Genomic DNA, 19,315 nt, shown 5'->3' with positions numbered 1-19,315 from the left:
TTTGGAGGTGGCAAAGAAGTGGTAAAGGAGGTCTCCAGGCTTCTTTTATTTTTTCCCCCAAAGGTAAGTTGGTGCACTTCTGGTGTCATTTTTTCCAAGTTCAGTTTTTTTAAATAGAAGCCCAGAGTGTCGCACGCAGAAATATCAAGTCAGGGATCCTCAGTTTCAATCCTGTATCTGGCCATAATTCATTCTGCGACCACAAACTGCGTGACTGGCAGCATCTGTAAACCGTTGATAAACACCAGTAGCCGCCGGAGCCACCGCGATTAATGCAAAGAAGGTTTCAACTCTGAGGGCGCAATTAGGTTGCAGGCAGAAGCGACTCTCCAATCAGATACTGCCTCGCCGTGACCGCGGAGCATCTCGGGAATTGTAGTCCAACCCGTCTAACTCGCTGTCCCGGCAGGCCCCGGGGCGGCGGCGGCTGGGCTACGTGGCGCCGCCTGCTGCGCTTGCGCCAGCAGGTGGGGCAAGATGGCTGCGGAGCAGGGCGTGAGGGTCGTCGGGCCCCGGACGGGAGCGGGACTGGGCACAGTGATTCGGGCCTTCGTGTTGCTGCTGTGTTTTGCGGCCCGCGGAGGCGCACTTTACTTCCACATCGGGGAGACCGAAAAGAAGTGCTTTATTGAGGAGATTCCGGACGAGACCATGGTTATAGGTGCGGGTGGAACGGGAGAGTTTGGAACAAGACCTTGGTCTTGGGGCGGGGGGCCCGGGAGAGTCCGCTCTGTCAGAGCGGGGAGCAACGGGTCTCACCGCGTCCTGGCGGGGCCCGACTCCACACCACCTCGCGCTCCTCTGACCTGGCTTCGCCCCACTTCCTCCAGGAAACTACCGGACGCAGCTGTATGACAAGCAGCGGGAGGAGTACCAGCCGGCCACCCCCGGTCTTGGCATGTTCGTGGAGGTGAAGGACCCAGAGGACAAGGTGAGCCGGCCCCTGAGCCCCGCCGAGCCCTCCTCCGCTCTGCCCTTCCCCGCCAGACCGGGCAGGTGCTGGTTCTTCCCCTCCTGCTCGCCGCAGCCGCTCCACTGCCGAGCATAGCCGGGTGCTGGGGAGAAAATCCCGGATTTGCGCTCGAGGCCACAGTTGGGCTGCTGCGGGGCTGGCTAGCGGCTCCTCTCAGCTTCTTCCCGACTGCTGCCTGACTCGGCCGAGCCCCTTCCCCGCCCCGAGCCGCCGCCGTTTTCCTGGCCTGTGAGATGGAAACTCACCTGTCTGGTAGGCGTGGTTGGTGGATGAATTGTGGTGTTGGCTGTCAGAGAATTCCGGTCACTCTGATGCTGTGGCATCTAGACTTGAGGATTTCCCAGAACGGGGTGCTTCCCCAAACGAGTGAGCAGCTTTTAATTTCGACAAGTAAGAATATTAAAGCAAAAGAAAAACAAAAATCCTTAGTTGTCACCTTTTGTTTCAAAGAAGAACCAGACCCAAAGAGCGGAAATAGCAGGAGCTCGGAATAAAGAGCCCTTCCCAAGAGCAGTCACGTGTCAGCTCCATCTCAGACCCTTCACACCTGCCCCAGAAAGGCTTTTGGCAACTGCTGCAGAGCAGCTCTCTGGATCTTGTTGTGCTGTGAAGTGCATAGGACTCTGTTTGCCAACTTTCAGGCATTGAGAGCGTGAAGCTGTTTCCCTCCAGTCCTATCCTGCCTGTAACACTCACTGAAGGCTTTTCTCTCCAGGTTATCCTGGCCAGACAGTATGGCTCTGAAGGCAGGTTCACTTTCACCTCCCATACCCCTGGCGAACACCAGATCTGTCTTCACTCCAATTCCACCAAGTTCTCTCTTTTTGCTGGAGGCATGTTGGTGAGTGGAACCACGTGGGATTTGTAGCTTTCAAGTTCTAGACCCTGCTCAGGTCTGGAGACTTGGAGGTGCTTTGGGTGTGAGATGAGTATGTCAGACTTGTGCTTCCTAAAAAGTCTGGGTTTCCAGGGAACATCCCAGGCACAGTTGCTGAACTCCTTGTGTGTGCCTTGGTCCAAGGCTCAGCCAAGCTGATTCTTGCCTGTTTTCTCAGAGCTGCATAGGGCCAGACACTGTGGAGGACCAGCTGCTCATCCCTGGCAGGACAATGGAGCAGGGTTGCCTCATTTATTCTTTTCCTTGTTTGTCCCCAGAGAGTTCACCTGGACATCCAGGTAGGGGAACACGCCAACGACTATGCAGAAATTGCGGCCAAAGACAAGCTGAGTGAGTTGCAGCTCCGAGTGAGACAGCTGGTGGAGCAGGTAGAGCAGATCCAGAAAGAGCAGAACTACCAACGGGTATGTCGGGCAGGACCTTCTGGGTGGGCTTCGTCCCAGGTGCCTTCCCCTGGCTCGTCCAGAAGTTGAATGCGGGTCAAACTTGGGTTTCATTATGAAACCTAGATTCACATGTCTGTGCTGCTCTGCCAAGTCTAAAAGGCAGGGTGGGTACCACTAACTCCTGTTTGTAACCAAGGAAACAGGTTCTTAAGAGGCTGTCACTGCTCTAAATCACAATGACACACGCACAGTGATAAAAGGAGGGATTGATGCTAATACCTTGGGTGTTAATTCCATGGCTCCAGGTGCTTCCAAGGAGCAGCTATTTCAAACTCCGTTGTGTCAGGGAGCCAGGATGGGACCATGAGCGGCTCTGCGACCATAAGGACTGTTACGTGTTTAAGCCTCGGGGACCTCAGTTAATTGTCAGCTGAGGGAAGCCTTTCAGATATTCTAGACCTGGGTTTCAAGAGAAGCTATGTGGATTTTTCCTGGGTTTTAAATATTTGCAAAACACACGTGGTGCCACATGTCCTCACTGGGCCACCAGTTTGCAGCTTGTGCCCACAGTCCTCAAGGAGCAGCTGGGGAGACCTGGGCAGAGAGGTGAGAGCATGTCCACTTCTGAGTGCTAGAGGACGGCTCTCTCTGATGGGGTGATACTGCAGCTACTATACTTCTGCCCGAGGCTCCACGAGGGGACCAAGGGAGGGCTGTTCCTGACAGAGGGGCAGAAAGGCTTAAATGAGTGGGTTCCCTGAGGTCCTCTGGCAAGGGAGGAGGAACGCAGTCCCCAGGTGTGTGTGTGTGGGGGGGGTCTTTTCAGGTCTTTGCAGGTACTTGACGGGAAGCTGAGTGGAGCTGCCTGGCCCTGGGTCCCCCTCTGGGAGGGGAACCCACCAGTTACAATGGTGTCAGCTGGGGCCCAGCAACCTTAAGCCCCTCTTCCCTTCTCTCCTCCCACAGTGGCGAGAGGAGCGCTTCCGGCAGACCAGCGAGAGCACCAACCAGCGGGTGCTGTGGTGGTCCATTCTGCAGACCCTCATCCTCGTAGCCATCGGTGTCTGGCAGATGCGGCACCTCAAAAGCTTCTTTGAAGCGAAGAAGCTGGTGTAGCCATCCCTGGCCTCACAGACCATCCTTCCTCCCAGGCTGGGGGAGAAAGGGCCTCCTGGAACTGATTTTTCTCTGGCAGGAGGACTGGTTCCAAGCCGTGGCTTTCTGGAGGGGAGAGGGGCTACAGGCACCCCCCAGCATAAGCTTAGGGCAGCGGTTTGGCTGGCTGATACTGAGCAGATGGTAGGGCAGTGCCTGCCCCCTCCCCTGGGCTCTGAGCCCTTTGCAGCAATCACCCAGGGGCTGGTGAAGCCACTGGGAGCCCCACTGGCACCTCAGAATCACAGTGTTACTGATCAGGGACGTGAGGCTGTTGTCTGGGGTGGCTGAGGGGAGGGGAGCGGGTGGGCAAGCCAGTCTTTTTTCTGTCTTCCTTTGCTAACGTGAGATTTTTGAGCAGGTGGGGGTGTGGCTGTGATTCCCTGCCACCCAGGAACCTCACTGTACCCTCCTTGGGCCCAGACTGCTGGTCCAGGATGTTTGTGTCAATGGAGGGTGGGGGTGGAGGGAGTTGCAGTGTGGGGAGAGTAGCCTGGAGCTTGACCTCATCTTCTCAAATTGGTTGTCCTTTTTGGGAGCTTGAGGAACTGGGGTCAGGCCAAGCAGAAGCCTTGGTGCTGGTTGGGGATGGGGCCTGCAGAGTCTTAGTTACTGATTTCATTTTCAATAAGTCTAGGTTTGTTACATTGGTTTCCCAATAAAAAAAAAAAAAAATGACTTCTCGTCCAGTGTAGTCACTGCAGTGGCCATAACACGGAGGTGCTTGGGGAATGTCATTTGTTCCACTGCGCAAAGCACTTCATGTTCCAAGATGCAAATCCACCCAGGAGCTTTAGTCCTGTCCTCTCTCCAGCTTCCTGCAGCAGGCGATAGTGGGCTTGCCCAAGACCATAAAACAAGAGACTTGGGGGCTTGGTGCTCAGATTCACACTATTTTCCTCTCTGCCCCCTCCCTTGTAACAGAGTGGCCCTCCCTGCTTTTCCAGAGCAGGTGGAGGTCACTGTCATGGTGCTGCGAGGAAGGGCCTCATTCAGGAAGGGAATGTACATTGAACAGAAGTGCTGCAGGTTTGGGAAGGACAGAAATCCCTGAGCTGGTGGGGATGAGGATGTCGATGGTTTTAAACAAAAGCTTGAGATTTCAGTAAGGACCTTGAAGGAGAGGAAGGATTCTGATACAAGGCAAAGATGGGGGTATTGGACAAACTGACGAACAAGGCAAAGATGGGGGTGTTGGACAAACTGGCGAATGGAGGTCAATGGGCATGGTTCCCATTGGAGTTGAGGTAATTTGAAGAAGCTGTTTAAGGTTGGTTAGAGTTAGAAGACATTTGTACGTTACCCAGTGTTCACAGTTTTGAGTAGAAGAACCCTGTGGAGGGGCACCTGGGTGGCTCAGTGGGTTAAGCCTCTGTGTTCAGCTCAGGTCATGATCTCAGGGTCCTGGGATCGAGCCCCGCATCGGGCTCTCTGCTTGGCAGGGAGCCTGCTTCCCCCCTCTGCCTGCCTGCCTCTCTGCCTACTTGTGATCTCTCTGTGTCAAATAAAATAAAATAAAATCTTTAAAAAAAAAAAAAGAATTAGAACCCCATGGAGATAAATAAAGCTTCTGAGAGAGAGCACAAGCAGGGAAAGTGGCAGGGAGAGGGACAAGTAGACTCTATGCTGAGCAGGGAGCCAAATGCGGGCTCAATCACACAGGACCTGAGCCAAAGGCAGACACTTAACCGATAGAGCCACCCAAGGTGTTCCTCATGGAGATAAATTTGAGGAAGGTTAATCCAGAAGCATGTGAGAAAAAGACAGGGTGGGGAGACCAGTTTGCAGACTACTTGAACTGCCAGGAGGATGTGATCTGACCTCAGGTTATCACCTCCACATTAAAAACAAAACCCTTTTTTAGAACAGCTTTGGAATTACAGAAAGATTGTGAAAATAGTTCCCCCATTATTAATGTCATGCATCAGTATGGTACATTTGTTAATGAAACAATATCAATACATTATTTCTCACTGAAGTCTATACCATATGTAGATTTTCTTAGCCATTGCCTAATGCCCCCCCTTTTTTGGGGTTCCAGGATCCCATCCAGGACACCACATTACATTTAGCCCCTTCTTGGCTGTGACCGTTTCTCAGACTTTCCTTGCTCTTTATTACCTTGACAGTTTTTAGGAGTACAGTTCAGAGTTTTTTTATAGAATTTTCCTCAATTGGGATTTGTCTGCTGGTTTTATCATGATTAAACTGGAGTTCTGAATTTTGAAAGACCAAAAAATAGGCCATTCTCATCCATCTTATCTATGGTGCTGATTATCAACACGACTGTGGGTGTCACTGTTTGAAATTAGTTAATTGGGATTTTTATGTGAAAACGGTTTCTTGAGACAAATCAGATCTGACATTAGTGGGGCTTCATTCCAGTGTGACAATTAGCTGGACTGAATCACAGCTGTCCCCTGGAGGTGGGCTTGTGCTTTGAGGTCACAGTCCCACCTCCCTGTTTCCGTCACTGGCCTTACCTGGACTGGTCTCTGCAGAGGATCAGCCTTGCCTGTGTCATCAGCAAACCCAGGCTGCATTTGCCAACGTTCTGTTCTAGAGTGCAGTGCAAGGCAGAGTTTAGCAGTAAGGTCACTGGTGGGTGTATGCTGGGTTTAAGGGAGAAACGGGGAGGTGGTGGTGGTGGTGATTAAATTCCTCACCTACAGCTGTGCAACCAAAGTACCTCGGTTTACACCCTGAATTGACTCTCTGTGCACCAGTTTTTCAAATGGGCATATGTATACTTCTTGAAAGGACTGAATGAGAGAACAGGAGCAAAGAACTTAGAACCGTGCCTGGCACCTACTAAGCACTCAGTAGATATTAGCTGTTTATTAGGGAACTTTACATTTGTGTGGAGATCAGGGGAAATCAAGCCCCAGGACTCTGCTGTTTTTTCCCAGATGGAAGGCTGGCCCAGCCTGGTAAGTTCCAACTGTGCCAGGGCAGATAGAAGAACTCCATCTCACTCCCCCTTCAGTGCTCACCTCAACTCCACCTAAGTGCCCCTCCTGCATAATGGCCGTCACTAACATCTCGTTGACTATGTGCCCAGCACCTACCAAGTATGTTTGCCCGTTCTCTTAACCCAAGCAGCCATGCCAATCAGGGGCTATTCATACACGCAAGTAGGAAACAGATGCAAAGAGATGGTGCCCTGCCCCCTAGTGCCTGGCTCCGCGCTAGCTCTTGGGGTCTCTGCTGAGCCCGAGGCGGAGCCGCGAGCCTGACCTTGCCCCCGCCCCCCCCCCCCAACTTGGCTTGTTGGCGGAGGAACCCTGCACCCACCACCTGGGACCGGGAAGAGGACGACGGTGCGGCTCATCATCCCAGAGCGCCGGCTTGGAGGTCTGGAGGCTAACTAAATCCAGCACCGGCCCAGTGACCTGAGCCCCCTCCGGGCTCTCGGCTTCTCGGGAGAACAAACGGCTCCCCCACAAGGCAGCTGAACCGCCCGGTGGCGGGAGCGCTCGACCGTTCCTCGCACGCGGAACCTTTCACGCGGCGGCTCGGCGGAGCCGACCGCGCGGCAGGAGCGGCGGACCCGGCGGACCGGGGGGCGGGGCGGACGCGCCGGGGCGGGGCGGGAGGCGGAGGCGCCGCGTAGGCCCGGGAGGCCGGGCCCGCCCGGCTGGGAACTCGAGTCCCATGCGCCGCCACCTCCCCCCACGATGTTCCCCTCCCGGAGGAAAGCGGCGCAGCTGCCCTGGGAGGACGGCAGGTGAGCGGCGGCGGCCGGCCCGGGCCCCGTCCTCCCGGGTGCCGATCCTTTCCGGGCCGCCCCGCGGAATCTAGGAGCCCGAGGCCGTCGCGTCCCCGTCTGCGGGGCTTCCTGAGGGTCTGTGGTTCTCCTTGTGGGTCCCTGTCTCTCTCTGCGTACGGGTCGCCCTCTCTGCGTGTGGGGCTCTGTGTCTCGCAGTCTCCGTCGCCCCGCAGGTCTCCGTCCCCCCGCGGGTCTGTATTTCTCCCGTGACTTCCCCTTGTGAGTTTCTGTCCCTCTCTTGGCTGGTCTCTGTCCCTCGGTGTGGGTCTCTTTGTGTCTGTTTCTCCACTGGCGTCTGTCTGCGTGCGGGGCTCTGACTCCACGGACCTCTCCCCTCGGATCGCTGTCTTTCTGTCTGCCCCTGGCCCCTGAGGGTCTTTCTCCCTCTTCTCTGGTCTCCCGCTTCCCTGTAGCCTCAGACCCTACCCTCCCTCACGCTTCCCCAGCGTTTGCCGGCCGCCCAGAAGCTGTTCCGACCGGACAGAAGCTCTGTGTGCGGTGCCTGGCAGGGCCCTGCCTGGCACGTACTAGGCACTGGGCACACGTAATGCTGCTTCATTTCCGGCGCAGCTGTACGGGGTCCAGACCTTAGCTAGTGATGTTTCCCACTAAAGCCAAATTGGGGTAGAGGAGCCATCCAGACCCGTCTAGATTTGGGAGGACACCCACACTTCGTTCTGAAGATGTGCCCACAAAATTCTTCCCACCCAGAACCAGAACGGGGAATGACACCCCATTCCCTGTGTGTCTCTTGAGTTTGTCAGGTGCCAAAAGATTCTGGAATACAGTGGTCACAACTTTTTCGCGGGGCGTATTCTGACGTGGTGTTGAAGTCGGAAGACAGGGGTATAGAGAAGGAAAGCCTGGACAGTGGAGTTCGCCCTGAGCCATGTGGCCCGAAACAGATCCCTTCATGTTTCCGACCTCAACTCTTCCATCTCCGCAGCAGGGATCATAATATCTATTCTGCAGGGCTGTCTGAGACCGCATCTGTAAAGCTCTTGACACTGCACCTGGCCCTGAGGAGGTGTCTAACGGTTCCCTTTGTAGTTGGGCGGTCCTGTAACCAGCGCAGCTGATATTCAAACCTGTATCACTAAGGTTTGTGTAGGGAAAGAGAGGAACGGTAATGGAAGAGAAGTTCCATTTCCTGATCCCTTTCCATAAAACCTTTGGAACATACCTGTGTTCCCAGAAAAAGTTACCGATGTCAATTCCTGCTTTGGATTCCTGCTTTGGACCCAGGGGTACAAAGGTCCATGCAACAGATGCAGGTTAGTGTAGCAGTTGAGAGTGCTGGCTCTGGAGCCAGCCTACCTGGGTTTGAATCTGCCTTTTCTAGCCTTGGTCACAGACTGATAGAGACACAGGAGGGTGTGCCCCTCAGAGCAGGGTGCCCTAGGGCAGGGAGCTGCTGGGCCTGCAGACCTGGAGATCGCCACCAGGTGGCGCCAGGAGCCCTCAGTGTCCACTTTTCCTGATGATTGGAGGTTTGGCTCTGAATTCAGTTGATTTGGGGTCTTAGAGCCCAAAGGATAAGCTTGCCTAAGAGAACGTGGTCCTGAAAGGGAAGCTGGACTGAAGGAACAGCCTGTGAAATTGCACAGAGTGCCCAATCCATGCCACACCCCTGGATAACGGTCACTGCTTCTTTTCCCAAAGGTGGGATGTTTCCTCATGTCTGCATCCCAGGTCTCCATCCCACCCCCAAAAAGAGCCCCAAGGGCGAGAGAGAATCAGTAGAGGTTCCGGCCTTCCCAAGCCACTGGCAGGATTGGGCTCCGCTGCTCCGCAGTGGAGGAGAGTCCTACCACAGGACAATGGGGGGTAAGTCAGAAGCCCAGGCAGAGTGTCCTACCTGACCACCTCTCTGCCATGTGTGGGGCCTGGCTAGGGCTGCTGGCTTCCAGGTTGGCGGTTGTGCTTTACGGACAGTTTGGCTCTGGTGTGTGACTTAAAGCATGCTGCGACTGCTTGAACCTTTCCTGTGACTCTCCTAGCAAGCCCTCTGCTGCCTAAACTGGGGCCGCTGGCAGGAACTGATGACCTGCGGGGAAGACAACAAACAGGGACACCAGTGATTCCAGACCTCTCAGTGCTTCGAGAAGGGAAGGCCCAGAGGCCATGGAGGGAGCTCATAGATCAGTTTGAGCGCACACTGAGGGGTGGGCCCTGTGGGCCCTGGCATTAGAGTTGAAGGGGAGGGACCGTGCTGCTGTGACAGTGGAGGTTGGCCCTGGAGGATGAGCAGGGGCTCCCAGGCAGATAAAGTAAGGAAGGGCATGGCAGGCTGTGTGAGCTCTGGAGCAGGAAGGAATGTGCTGAGTGGCAAAGCTCTGGGTTACGCCGCATGCGCCCTGCGGAAGTGGTAGGGAGCAACTCAGGTCCAGTCTGTGCTGCCTGCCAGCTAACTGGTGACTCTTTAAGGCTATAAAACTGGGTGTTTTGCAGGTGGTTGCAGGGGCAGTAGATCGAGGAAACTTTACTTTTCTTACATTGCCCAGCTCCTTCCCATGCTCAGCAAGAAGGATCCCAGTACTTCTCAGTGGCGCTGGCAGCTTCTAAACCCAGCTTGGGTTCCATCTTCCTCCGCTGCCAACATCTTCCTCTCCCTCTTCCATCTCTCATCTCTTGTGACATAGGCTGCCCCTTGGACTGAAGCTTTCAGACCTGTTCAGTGAACTGCCATTGTCTGTTTGGCCCTTGTACTGTTCTGGGGGCATATCCAGTCTTCCCAGAATCAACTTAGGGCTCTTCCCTGGGACCGATGCTGGCACCAGCCCCTGCCTTGGGGGCCTTTCTGGTGTGAGAAGCAGGATGAAGTCAAGGTTTCAGCTGGGGGTGAACCGACAGGGGAGCGGGGTTGGAAAGGCAAAGGGCGGGATCTCTAAGGCAGTGCTCCTGCCTGGACCTCGGGCTGTGTGTCCTGGGGAGGGGAGGGTACAAGGGACAAGGAGTCTCATCCCCGTCCAGCAGCAGCTCTTGATCTGACCTGGATTCACTCACAGAGAGAAGGGGGTTTGAGAGCTGGGGAAGCTCTGCCCCGGGGTCGGAGGGCTTTCTGGAGGCAGGGTGACAGAGGCTGGGCTCAGAGCAGCGAGCAGGATTCTGATGCGAGGTAGCAGCACAAACCAAAGCCTTCAGGGGGCTTCTGCACTAATTCCCAGGTGCTTGGGGCAGACCGGTCCTGTGTGCCCGACTTGTGGGGAAGCCAGAGGGGGGGCCTGTCACAGGTTCCCACCCCTGGCGCCACCTGCACTCCTGACCTTGTCTCTGCTCTTGTCCCAGGTCCAGGTTGCTCCCCGGTGGCCTCCCTCGGAAGTGCTCCGTCTTCCACCTCTTCGTTGCCTGTCTCTTACTGGGCTTCCTCTCCCTGCTCTGGCTGCAGCTCAGCTGCTCCGGGGACGTGGCCCGGGCAGCCAGGGGACAAGGGCAGGAGACCCCGGGCCCACCCCGCTCCTGCCCCCCCGAGCCACCACCTGAGCACTGGGAAGAAGACGCCTCCTGGGGCCCCCACCGCCTGGCCGTGCTGGTGCCCTTCCGCGAGCGCTTTGAGGAGCTCCTGGTCTTTGTGCCCCACATGCACCGCTTCCTGAGCCGGAAAAAGATCCAGCACCACATCTACGTGCTCAACCAGGTGGACCACTTCAGGTAGGGACGGCCTCCTGAACCAGCGGCCCCTCTCCAGGCCCTCACCCTGCCTCAGCCCCTCGGGCACCTCCCTTCCCCACGGGAGTCCCACGCCAGGGGGGCCTCTGGCCTGTGAAAGCACCCTCCCCTCCCCCAACACTGGGGCAGTGGCAGGAAGTGGGGGAGCAGTGGTCCCTTCTTGGTGGTGTGCTGGGAATTTGAGAGGCAGATTCGGGGTTAAAGAGTGTCCTGATCTGATAGCTGTTTTTTGTTTGTTTAAGATTTATTTATTTGAGAGGGAGAAAGAACAAGCAGGTTGGGGGGCAGAGGGAGAGAAAGAATCTCAAGCAGACTCCGTGCTGGGCACCGAGCTGGTTGCGGTGCTCGATCTCACCACTCTGAGATCATGCCCTGAGCCAAAACCAAGAGTCAGACACTTAGCTGCCTGAGCCGCCCAGGCGCCCCAATATCCATTTTGAAAAGATGGCCGTGGCTGCTGTATGAGGAATAGCTTTTACCTGGACAGGAGAAGGGTGCTGGGTGGTGGGAGGTGAGGGCGTCTGGGCTCTGGGGGAGCAGATGAGGAGATGGGATGGGGAGGAAGCCCACGCAGAGCTTTCTAGTAAACTGGCTGTGGGTATTCGGGGAAGGGAGGGTCAACACCACAGCTTCGAAGCTGCTCACCGTCAGGTGTTACCCTGAGATCCTCGCCCTTTACCACGCACTGCTGGCCTCCGTGAGCCAGTCCACGCGTCTCCTCTATGTCCTCTCCCTGCGCTTCCATCCGCTGGGAGCCGGGTCCAAAGGCTCAGGGGCCCCACCAGGCCCTTTAGGCCCAGTTCCCCCCAGTTTTCACAGCCCACCCTTTTGTCCTCACTGTCTCCTGCTAACCCCAGCTTGGAATCCAGGGTCCATCGTTAGCAGCAGTCCCTACTTCTTGGCTCCCTGACCCACCACCACTGACGAGGCCACACCCGCACCTGGGCGGCTGGATGTGGCTGGAGAGGTCGCTCCGCTCATCTTCCTGGCAATGGAAGGCCTGCCTGGAAGCCTTGTGCTCCTCTGGCCTGCTGCTGCGTCGCTGTCTGACGCAGCTTTGCACCCTTTCTCTGCGCCTCCCTGCTCCTCAACCTCAGCTGGTGACTTGGCTTCCCGTTTGAGATCACAGAACTGTTTGAGAAGACGCTGGAAGAGGGCGTGCCCAAGTGCCCACCAGCTTCTGTGCGGGCATGCTGGGGATGCCCCGTCCCAGCCCCTCCAGGGCCAGCTCTGCCACTTGGGCCCCGGACGGACGTAGCTCTAGCCATCAGCTCCTCTCTCCCCTGCACGAATTCCTCCCTCTGGGAGCATTTGCATCAGCACACACACTGAAATAGCTCCCATCTAAAAAAAGAAGACAAGACCCTGTGACCTCTCATCACTCACATTTCTCTGCTCCCCTGTATAGCAGAACTCCCCTCTCTCCCATCTCGCTCTTTGGAACCTGCTCCGCTCCGAACATTTACCCCCACATCTGTGACAGGGAGGCAGCTCTCACTGATACCAGCAGTGAGCCCGCCGCGGTGACCCGAAGCCCTGTTCTTAGCCCGCATCGGCCAACTGGGTTGCTACTTCCTTCTTAAAACACCTCAGTTTGGCTTTTGAGACAGCTCTCTGCTTCTCCTCCTTCCTTACTGCCCCCCCCCACCCAGCCCTGTCCTTCACTGGCTCTGCCTCACCTTCCTGACCTCGTGACCTTGGCGCTCTTGGGGCTCAGTGCCTCCGTGTCCTCTTTCCTGCCTACAGCCACTCCCTAGGGATTTCATCCCGTCTCAGCGTTAAACCCCATCCAGACCCTGCTGACCCCCTGAGTCCGTGTTCTCTCCTGACCTCCAGACCCGCACACGCAGCCACTCGCATCACCCTCCTTCTCGGGGTCTCGGGCATCCCAAGCTTAGTGTGATCAAAACCGCGTTTCTGATTCCCCACCCACCCCCCTCCCCATCTCAGGAGCCAACTGCTCCTCGCTTCCGGTGGCTCCGGCCAGAAAGCCTCAGAGTCCTTAGCTCCTCTCTTTCCCTCACGGGGTGCGTTCTGTCCCTCAGAATACATCTAGAATCTGCCCACTTCTCACCTCCCCCCTGAGCTAAATCACTGCTGTGTCCTGCTGGAATGAGTGTAGGAGCCTCCCAGCCCGACTCCCGCTCCCCCCCGACCGACCCGTCTCTTGCCCACACCCCAGCCACAGCCGTCCTGTTATACCCGAAGTCACAGCACAGCCTGCCTCTGCTCCTGCCTCAGGCCTTGGCAGGGGCTTTCCTCTCTGCTCCCTCCTGGCTCCTCCCTTCAGCCCTTCACCTGCCACCCCATTACCATGGCTCCCCCCGCCCCCCTCCCGTCTGAAAGAACACTGACTTGCCCCCAGCAGCCTCCCCCCTCCTCGCCCTGCTCTACCTTCCTCCACTGCGCCTGCCAGGGTCTGGCTAGATACACAGTTACTTACCTTTCTCTCTTATCAGCATGGCCTTTCCCTGATGGCAGTGCTTTGACTTCTCCATGTGGGTACTGCGGGGATCCCGCTGGTTTCTGGCGCAGGGTGGGGGCTCGCTAGGCATGTGTGAGCTGAGCTGGGGGCAGGCGTGCAGCCAGGCAACCCCCCCCCGGCCCCGGGAAGACAGCGTCGGGCAGGAGGGTGGCCTGGGCCGGGTGCTGTGGAGGACAGGCTCCCACTCACAGTAGGGGGGCCCACCTGCCCACCCCCCAGCTCAGCCAGCTTGCTGCCCCCCGTGCAGGTTCAACCGCGCAGCTCTCATTAATGTGGGCTTCCTGGAGAGCAGCAATAGCACAGACTACATCGCCATGCACGACGTGGACCTGCTGCCCCTCAACGAGGAGCTGGACTATGGCTTCCCTGAAGCCGGGCCCTTCCACGTGGCCTCCCCGGAGCTCCACCCGCTCTACCACTACAAGACCTACGTGGGCGGCATCCTGCTGCTCTCCAAGCAGCACTACCAGCTGGTGAGGCCCGGCCTGTGCGGCCCAGGGCCAGGGGGCGCCTGCCTGGCTGGGGGAGTCTTCTGGGGGTGCAGCAGTTCTGGGGGCCCAGCAGACGGGGGCGTCCTGCCCCGGGCCCGTCGTAGGAGCGTAGGAGCAACCAGCGACATGGGACAGGAATGGAACTCTGTGGGTCAGTTAGGGAGGATGAGGCCACGGCAGCAGGAACCACTGGACCGGCTGGCTTCAGAAGACTCGGGGTTCCTTGGACCCGGCTGGGTGGGACCTGGGGAAGGTCTGGCTTCCAGGACAGCTGGCCCGGCCTCTCAGACAGGGTTCCCAGGACACCATTTCCCCCGCCATCTCTCAGCTCGGCTTTGTCCGAGGAGTGGATTGATTTTCAGACACTGGAGGTATAGGGTAGTTGTCGTAGCTGCGCCCCCTGCCCTGGTCACCTAGGCCCAGGGTCAGCAGAAGCTCGAGTGCCTTCCCCAGCAGCCCAGACAGGAGTTCCAGAACTGCACTGTGCTGCCTCCTGATTGGCCTGACTTAAGTCAGGGGCCCAGCCCGAGTCGGGGGCTGTGGCTGGAGGTGGAGGTGGGCAGGGGGCAAGGGTGGTGAGGGGTAGGATGGGAAGGACTGAGTGGCTCAGACCCCTGTCTCTTCAGGGTGTGGCTGAAGCCAGCTTTATGTCGATGAAGCCCCAGGCCGGGTGGCGGCTGAGGTGCTGCCAGAGCCCAGCTGTCCCTCTCGCCCGGGAAGAGACCAGGGCAGAGCCTCCCTAGGAGAAACGGGGGCACGGGGCAGGCAGAAGTCAAGCAGGAGCTGGTGCTTCTGCCTATCACCAGCTCCCCAGAGAGGTGCCCTACCCCCTGTCAGACCTTTCTGAGAAACCAGGCATCTCACACAAGTTCAAGGCCCCATTAGAACACGCAAAGGAACTGGGCTGCGGTGCCCGCCACCCCATACCTCAGCGGCTGCGGGAACTGGGTGTCCGTTTGAATCTCCAGTGGACGAGGAGGAGCAGGGGGCCTTGGCCGACTCCCACATGATAGGAGACCGGGGAATGCCCCTGGGAGGATGGGGCAAGTGACGTTGCCTGTTTCTGTGTCAGTGCAACGGGATGTCCAACCGCTTCTGGGGCTGGGGCCGTGAAGATGACGAGTTCTACCGGCGCATCAAAGGGGCCGGGCTCCAGGTAACACCCCCCCTCCCAAAGGCTTCCTGCCTCCTCAGTCATTGTGGCTGCCCTGGTTCCCTTCTCTGCCCTCAGATGAGGTTCCTGGGGCTTGGAGATGGCTCCCCTGCCCTGCCCCCGATGAGCACCCCCCCTTCTGCTGAACAGCAGTGCAGGCCCCTGCCTGTGGCCCCAGGCGCTGGGACCCTGGGAGAGTAGTGGTGAGGGCCGAGCTCTGAGAGGCGGCCTGACCCAACTTCCTTTGGCCTTCTTAGCTTTTCCGCCCCTCGGGAATCACAACTGGGTACAAGACATTTCGCCACCTGCATGACCCAGCCTGGCGGAAGAGGGACCAGAAGCGCATCGCTGCTCAAAAACAGGTGCTGACTGGTCCCCTGATTGGGGACGCACAGGTGGTGATGTGGAGGGTGGGCAACGGGGCCAAGCCTTACCGCCACGCTCTCCGGCCCAAATGACCCTGTCCTCCGCTGCATGGCCCAGCGCAGCCCCTGAGCACTCGGGCAGTCTGCCCTGCCCTGGTGGCTGCCATGGGCACCTGGGCACCGTGGGCCGACCCAGACCTCAGGGTCCGGGCAGGCAGGGAGCAAGCGAGGGACTCACTGTAGGTGCTGAATCCCAGGCAGACCCGTGACACTGCTGCCACCGCCCCACACACACCCATACGGGCCCGTCGGCTCTGCTGCTTACTAGTGGGGTGCTGCTGGGGACCGCTGGCCACCACAAAGCCCTGAGTACACGCCCGCTCCCCCTTCCCTTCCCAGGAGCAGTTCAAGGTGGACCGCGAGGGCGGCCTGAGCACCGTGAAGTACCGTGTGGATTCCCGGACTGCCCTGTCAGTGGGCGGGGCCCCCTGCACGGTCCTCAACATCCTGTTGGACTGCGACAAGACTGCCACCCCTTGGTGCACGTTTGGCTGAGCTGGCGGGGCAATAAGGAAGCCTGTACCCGCAGGCCACACAACTCCTCAGGCGCGGGACAAAGCCTCAGGCCCGGGGCCCAACTCCAGTAGGACGTGGAGGGTCCCGAAGCAGCGGATAGCAGGCCACCTGGCTCCCCCGGCAGGCTGGAGCCAGGACGGGACACACCCTTGGGCGCCCAAGATGCTGCTAGCAATAAACAGTGACACAGAGAGGCTGGATGCAGCTCCCACCTGGGACCATCCACCCCCTTCCTGCTTGCCCTGCTCCACCTGCCCTCAGGCACTCAGACCATGAGGACTTTTGGTTCCTTCCCCCTGGACCACCTTGTGCAGAAGCCAGGCCATGGACTTGGGTGGCCAGGCCCATCCAGGCAGTTAGAACTGCAGACGCCGCTGTGCAGGTCCCACGGAAGGACACTGTGGACGCCTGCTCTGGCTGCTTGTCACCGTGCAGGAACGCAGGCCCCGCATTGCTGGATCTTCTGATTTTTTCAAAAGAAACTAGAGTTCTGGATTCTTAAGTGAAATCGGTTACTTTTTAAACGCTAGCAACTCACTGAAACTTCAGAAAAGGATGCTGGGCCAAACAAAACATGTCATAGAGCACCAGTTTGTCGCCTGTGACCGAGCGGAGGGGGATGGGGCAAAAGATGGCACCTTTCTTAGTGACAAGCTGGCAAGGGTTTGGAACGGGGCTGGGGACCCCAAGTCTGGGGGAAGCTCAGGTGGGAGAGAAGCTGAAAGAAGGGCAAGGTTCCTGCCACCTCCCACAGCTCTCCAGGCTTCACTGCCCTTCTGGGCAGTCTGATCCCCTTAGGCTCTGAGGGCCTCCAACTCGGGGGTCAGAGGGCTTCATCCCACTGCACTGGGATGGACAGACAGAGATCCACAGGCCCAGACTCAGGGTAGGCAGAAAGTGCTGGCAAGGACCTGGTCATATAGCTTGGGGGTGGGAAGACCACATTTCTGAGGTGGGAGGAAGAAGACAAAAAGCAGGAGAATCCTGGAGCATTCCCACAGCATGAGGCAGATAACCGCTAATCACATGACATTCAGGAGAGGCGAAGTAGGGGGGCCAAGGGAGACCATGGAATTGGGGAGTGACCTTGGAGGAATTCTCCGCATGGAAGCCTGGGGCCAATGAGAGTGGGGTGTAAGGGGCTCTGCAATGGATCACCTCTTCAAAGCATCTGACTGCCAAAGATTTGGGCCAGCAGTCAGAGGATTCTTGGACCAGTGATGCTTGGTTTGTTTAACAAACAAGACACCTGAAATGCTAGAAGAAGGGACTGAAGTCCCAGAGTTCGAGAGGGTGAATTCAACAGCTGTGCTCCAAAAAGACTACCGCACTGAGGATGATCTCAGGGCGGCCCCATGCAGTTGCTGTAGTTGTGCACTGCATCACCTGAGCATGGTGTAACTGAGTACAATGGAACTATTTAGATGTCTAACAGAGGGTCCCTGTTATCCTAAATTGACCTCTTCCAGCAATTCAGCTTCACTCAGCATAGTGAGGGGCAAGCACAGGGCGATGACAGCATAGGGGCAGGGTGGGGGGGGGGGTTGGCAGGTCTTGCTAAACTTGAGGCCCAGGAGAGGGGAGTGAAGCGCTTTCCATGGGTCAGTCTCTGTACAACCCTGGCTGCATCATCTTGGGCTTCCAGAACATGGAGGCAGAACACCAGCCTCTTTGGAGTTGGTGAGAAGGGGTATGGCATCAGAGCCCCGACCTCCGTCCTCACCCAGCATGTAGCAAGACCTACAAGGTTAGGGAGCTCTCTCCTTGCTGCATGGAGGGAGTAGAATGAAGCAGGACCAGCTGCCTTGGCCCTAGGAGGCTCCCTCCCCTTCCCTCTATGCCCACTGCCACCACCTCCTTCCAAGAGCCCATAGGCACCCCAGGCCAGGCCTGATGCCGCCGGAATGTGCAGCCTGCCTCCCTCCCCAGCCACTCCAGCAGAGGAGGAGAGGGTGGAGCGGTGGCACTGGGAGGAAGCAGACAGTTCTGCCACTTCCTCAGCACCTTGGTTGCCTGTTCTGCGGAAGGGAACTGACCTTGTCTTGCAGGCTAGGGCAGGGAGGAAATGGACCCAGGACTCAGCAGCAACTGGTGCGGCGTTTGACTAATGGGGTGGCTAGAATAGCAACTAGTCCTCATTGGGCATTACCCACCTACAGAATTCTTGCCATCACTTTCATGAAGCCTCTCTCTACCTAAGCTAGGTCCTATTTAGTCACCTGTTCTATAGAGGAGGAGGATGAAACAGAGAGGTAAGCAGAGAGCAATACATGGTGGGGCTCAGGTTTTGGACCCCAAGACTCTGATTGAGAGCTAGATTCCTTCATTCCTGGCCTGTGCAGCAGGTGCCAAGAGACAGATGTTCCTTCCCTTCCAGACCTTCCCTCTCTCCCCAGCCGGAGGGGGCTGATGGGAGGGCTGGTCAGTGCCATCTGGTGTCCCTCCCCCCTCCCCACTTCTGGGACAAAAGCAGAGCCAGGGGGAGATCCAGAGTGTCTGCCCCTTGCCTCCTCCGCCTGGAGGAAGGTGGGGATTTTTCCCTGCTGGAGAGGTCTCCTGGGACATCGGCAGGCTCCACAGCTTAGCACTGTGCCTGAGGAATGTACCAGGGACTTGGGAAAGGCCTCCCCCACAAAGGCAGGGTCTTGCTGGTGGAGCCACATTACGGTCACGATGGGAAGGGTTCCAGAGGGATCGGCAAGGGCAAGGCAGAGACACTGGGGACAGCGTGATGGTGAAGGACCTGGAAGCAGTTCAAGGTGTCCCTGGTACCCTGATGCAGTGTAGGAGTCGGGGCAGGTGGGCAGCAGAGGGAAGACTAAGATGACTCCTGAGGACCTGGGAAGGCCATACTGAGCAACATCTACATCATTCCATGGGCACAGAGGTTTTGAGCAGGGAAGAGTTTCTGAGCAGAGACATGATTAAGTCTGTGTTCTAGAAAGATCCTTGGGGGCTGGTTCCAAGGGGATGGAAGATGGAGTCTGGGGGAGGGAGAGCTTAGGCTGAACAAGACTAATAATGAAGCCAGACTGAGGCCAAACGAGGGCATTAGGAGAACTTGAAGCCACCAGCACCTAAAGCTACAGTAACCACTAAACTGGTCCAACTCCTAACCAGACTAGCATCAAACTTCATATTAAAGGTCTCTATCAGTCCCTTGACCCAATAAATCATGCACTTACAAGCCATGTTAAAAGGCAAGGAAAAAAACAGACTGAAGAGAGGAACAAGAATCAGAACCAAACTCAGTTATGACACAGATCTTGGAATTACAGAGAGGAAATTTAAAATAACTATGACTCGTATGTTAAGGGCTTGGGATATTATGATTTGTCAGAAATATACATTTCGTCTGTCAGAGGACCAAAAGCAATTTCTTCTCCCATATTTGG

At 57.1% G+C, this 19,315-nt stretch overlaps 2 protein-coding genes across 2 annotated transcripts; both read left to right on the top strand.

Moving 5' to 3' along the window:
* The first annotated feature begins 441 nt into the window (after nt 1-441).
* TMED9 (transmembrane p24 trafficking protein 9) lies at nt 442-4,096 on the top strand. The gene is made up of 5 exons (XM_046001038.1): nt 442-661; nt 831-931; nt 1,689-1,814; nt 2,129-2,275; nt 3,224-4,096. Exons 1-5 carry the CDS (start codon nt 478-480, stop codon nt 3,371-3,373), a joined length of 708 nt encoding a protein of 235 aa, XP_045856994.1. The 5' UTR covers nt 442-477; the 3' UTR covers nt 3,374-4,096.
* Nucleotides 4,097-7,007: 2,911 nt separating this feature from the next.
* Nucleotides 7,008-17,438, top strand: B4GALT7 (beta-1,4-galactosyltransferase 7). Its single transcript, XM_046001011.1, has 6 exons — nt 7,008-7,139; nt 10,470-10,832; nt 13,583-13,808; nt 14,899-14,982; nt 15,237-15,341; nt 15,744-17,438. Exons 1-6 carry the CDS (start codon nt 7,090-7,092, stop codon nt 15,897-15,899), a joined length of 984 nt encoding a protein of 327 aa, XP_045856967.1. The 5' UTR covers nt 7,008-7,089; the 3' UTR covers nt 15,900-17,438.
* Nucleotides 17,439-19,315: the final 1,877 nt, after the last annotated feature.

This window comes from Meles meles, chromosome 3 (genome assembly GCF_922984935.1).
Source record: "Meles meles chromosome 3, mMelMel3.1 paternal haplotype, whole genome shotgun sequence".
NCBI lineage: Eukaryota > Metazoa > Chordata > Mammalia > Carnivora > Mustelidae > Meles > Meles meles.
The sequence above is the reverse complement of the archived record's forward strand: the minus strand, read 5'-3'. Positions and strand labels throughout refer to the sequence as shown.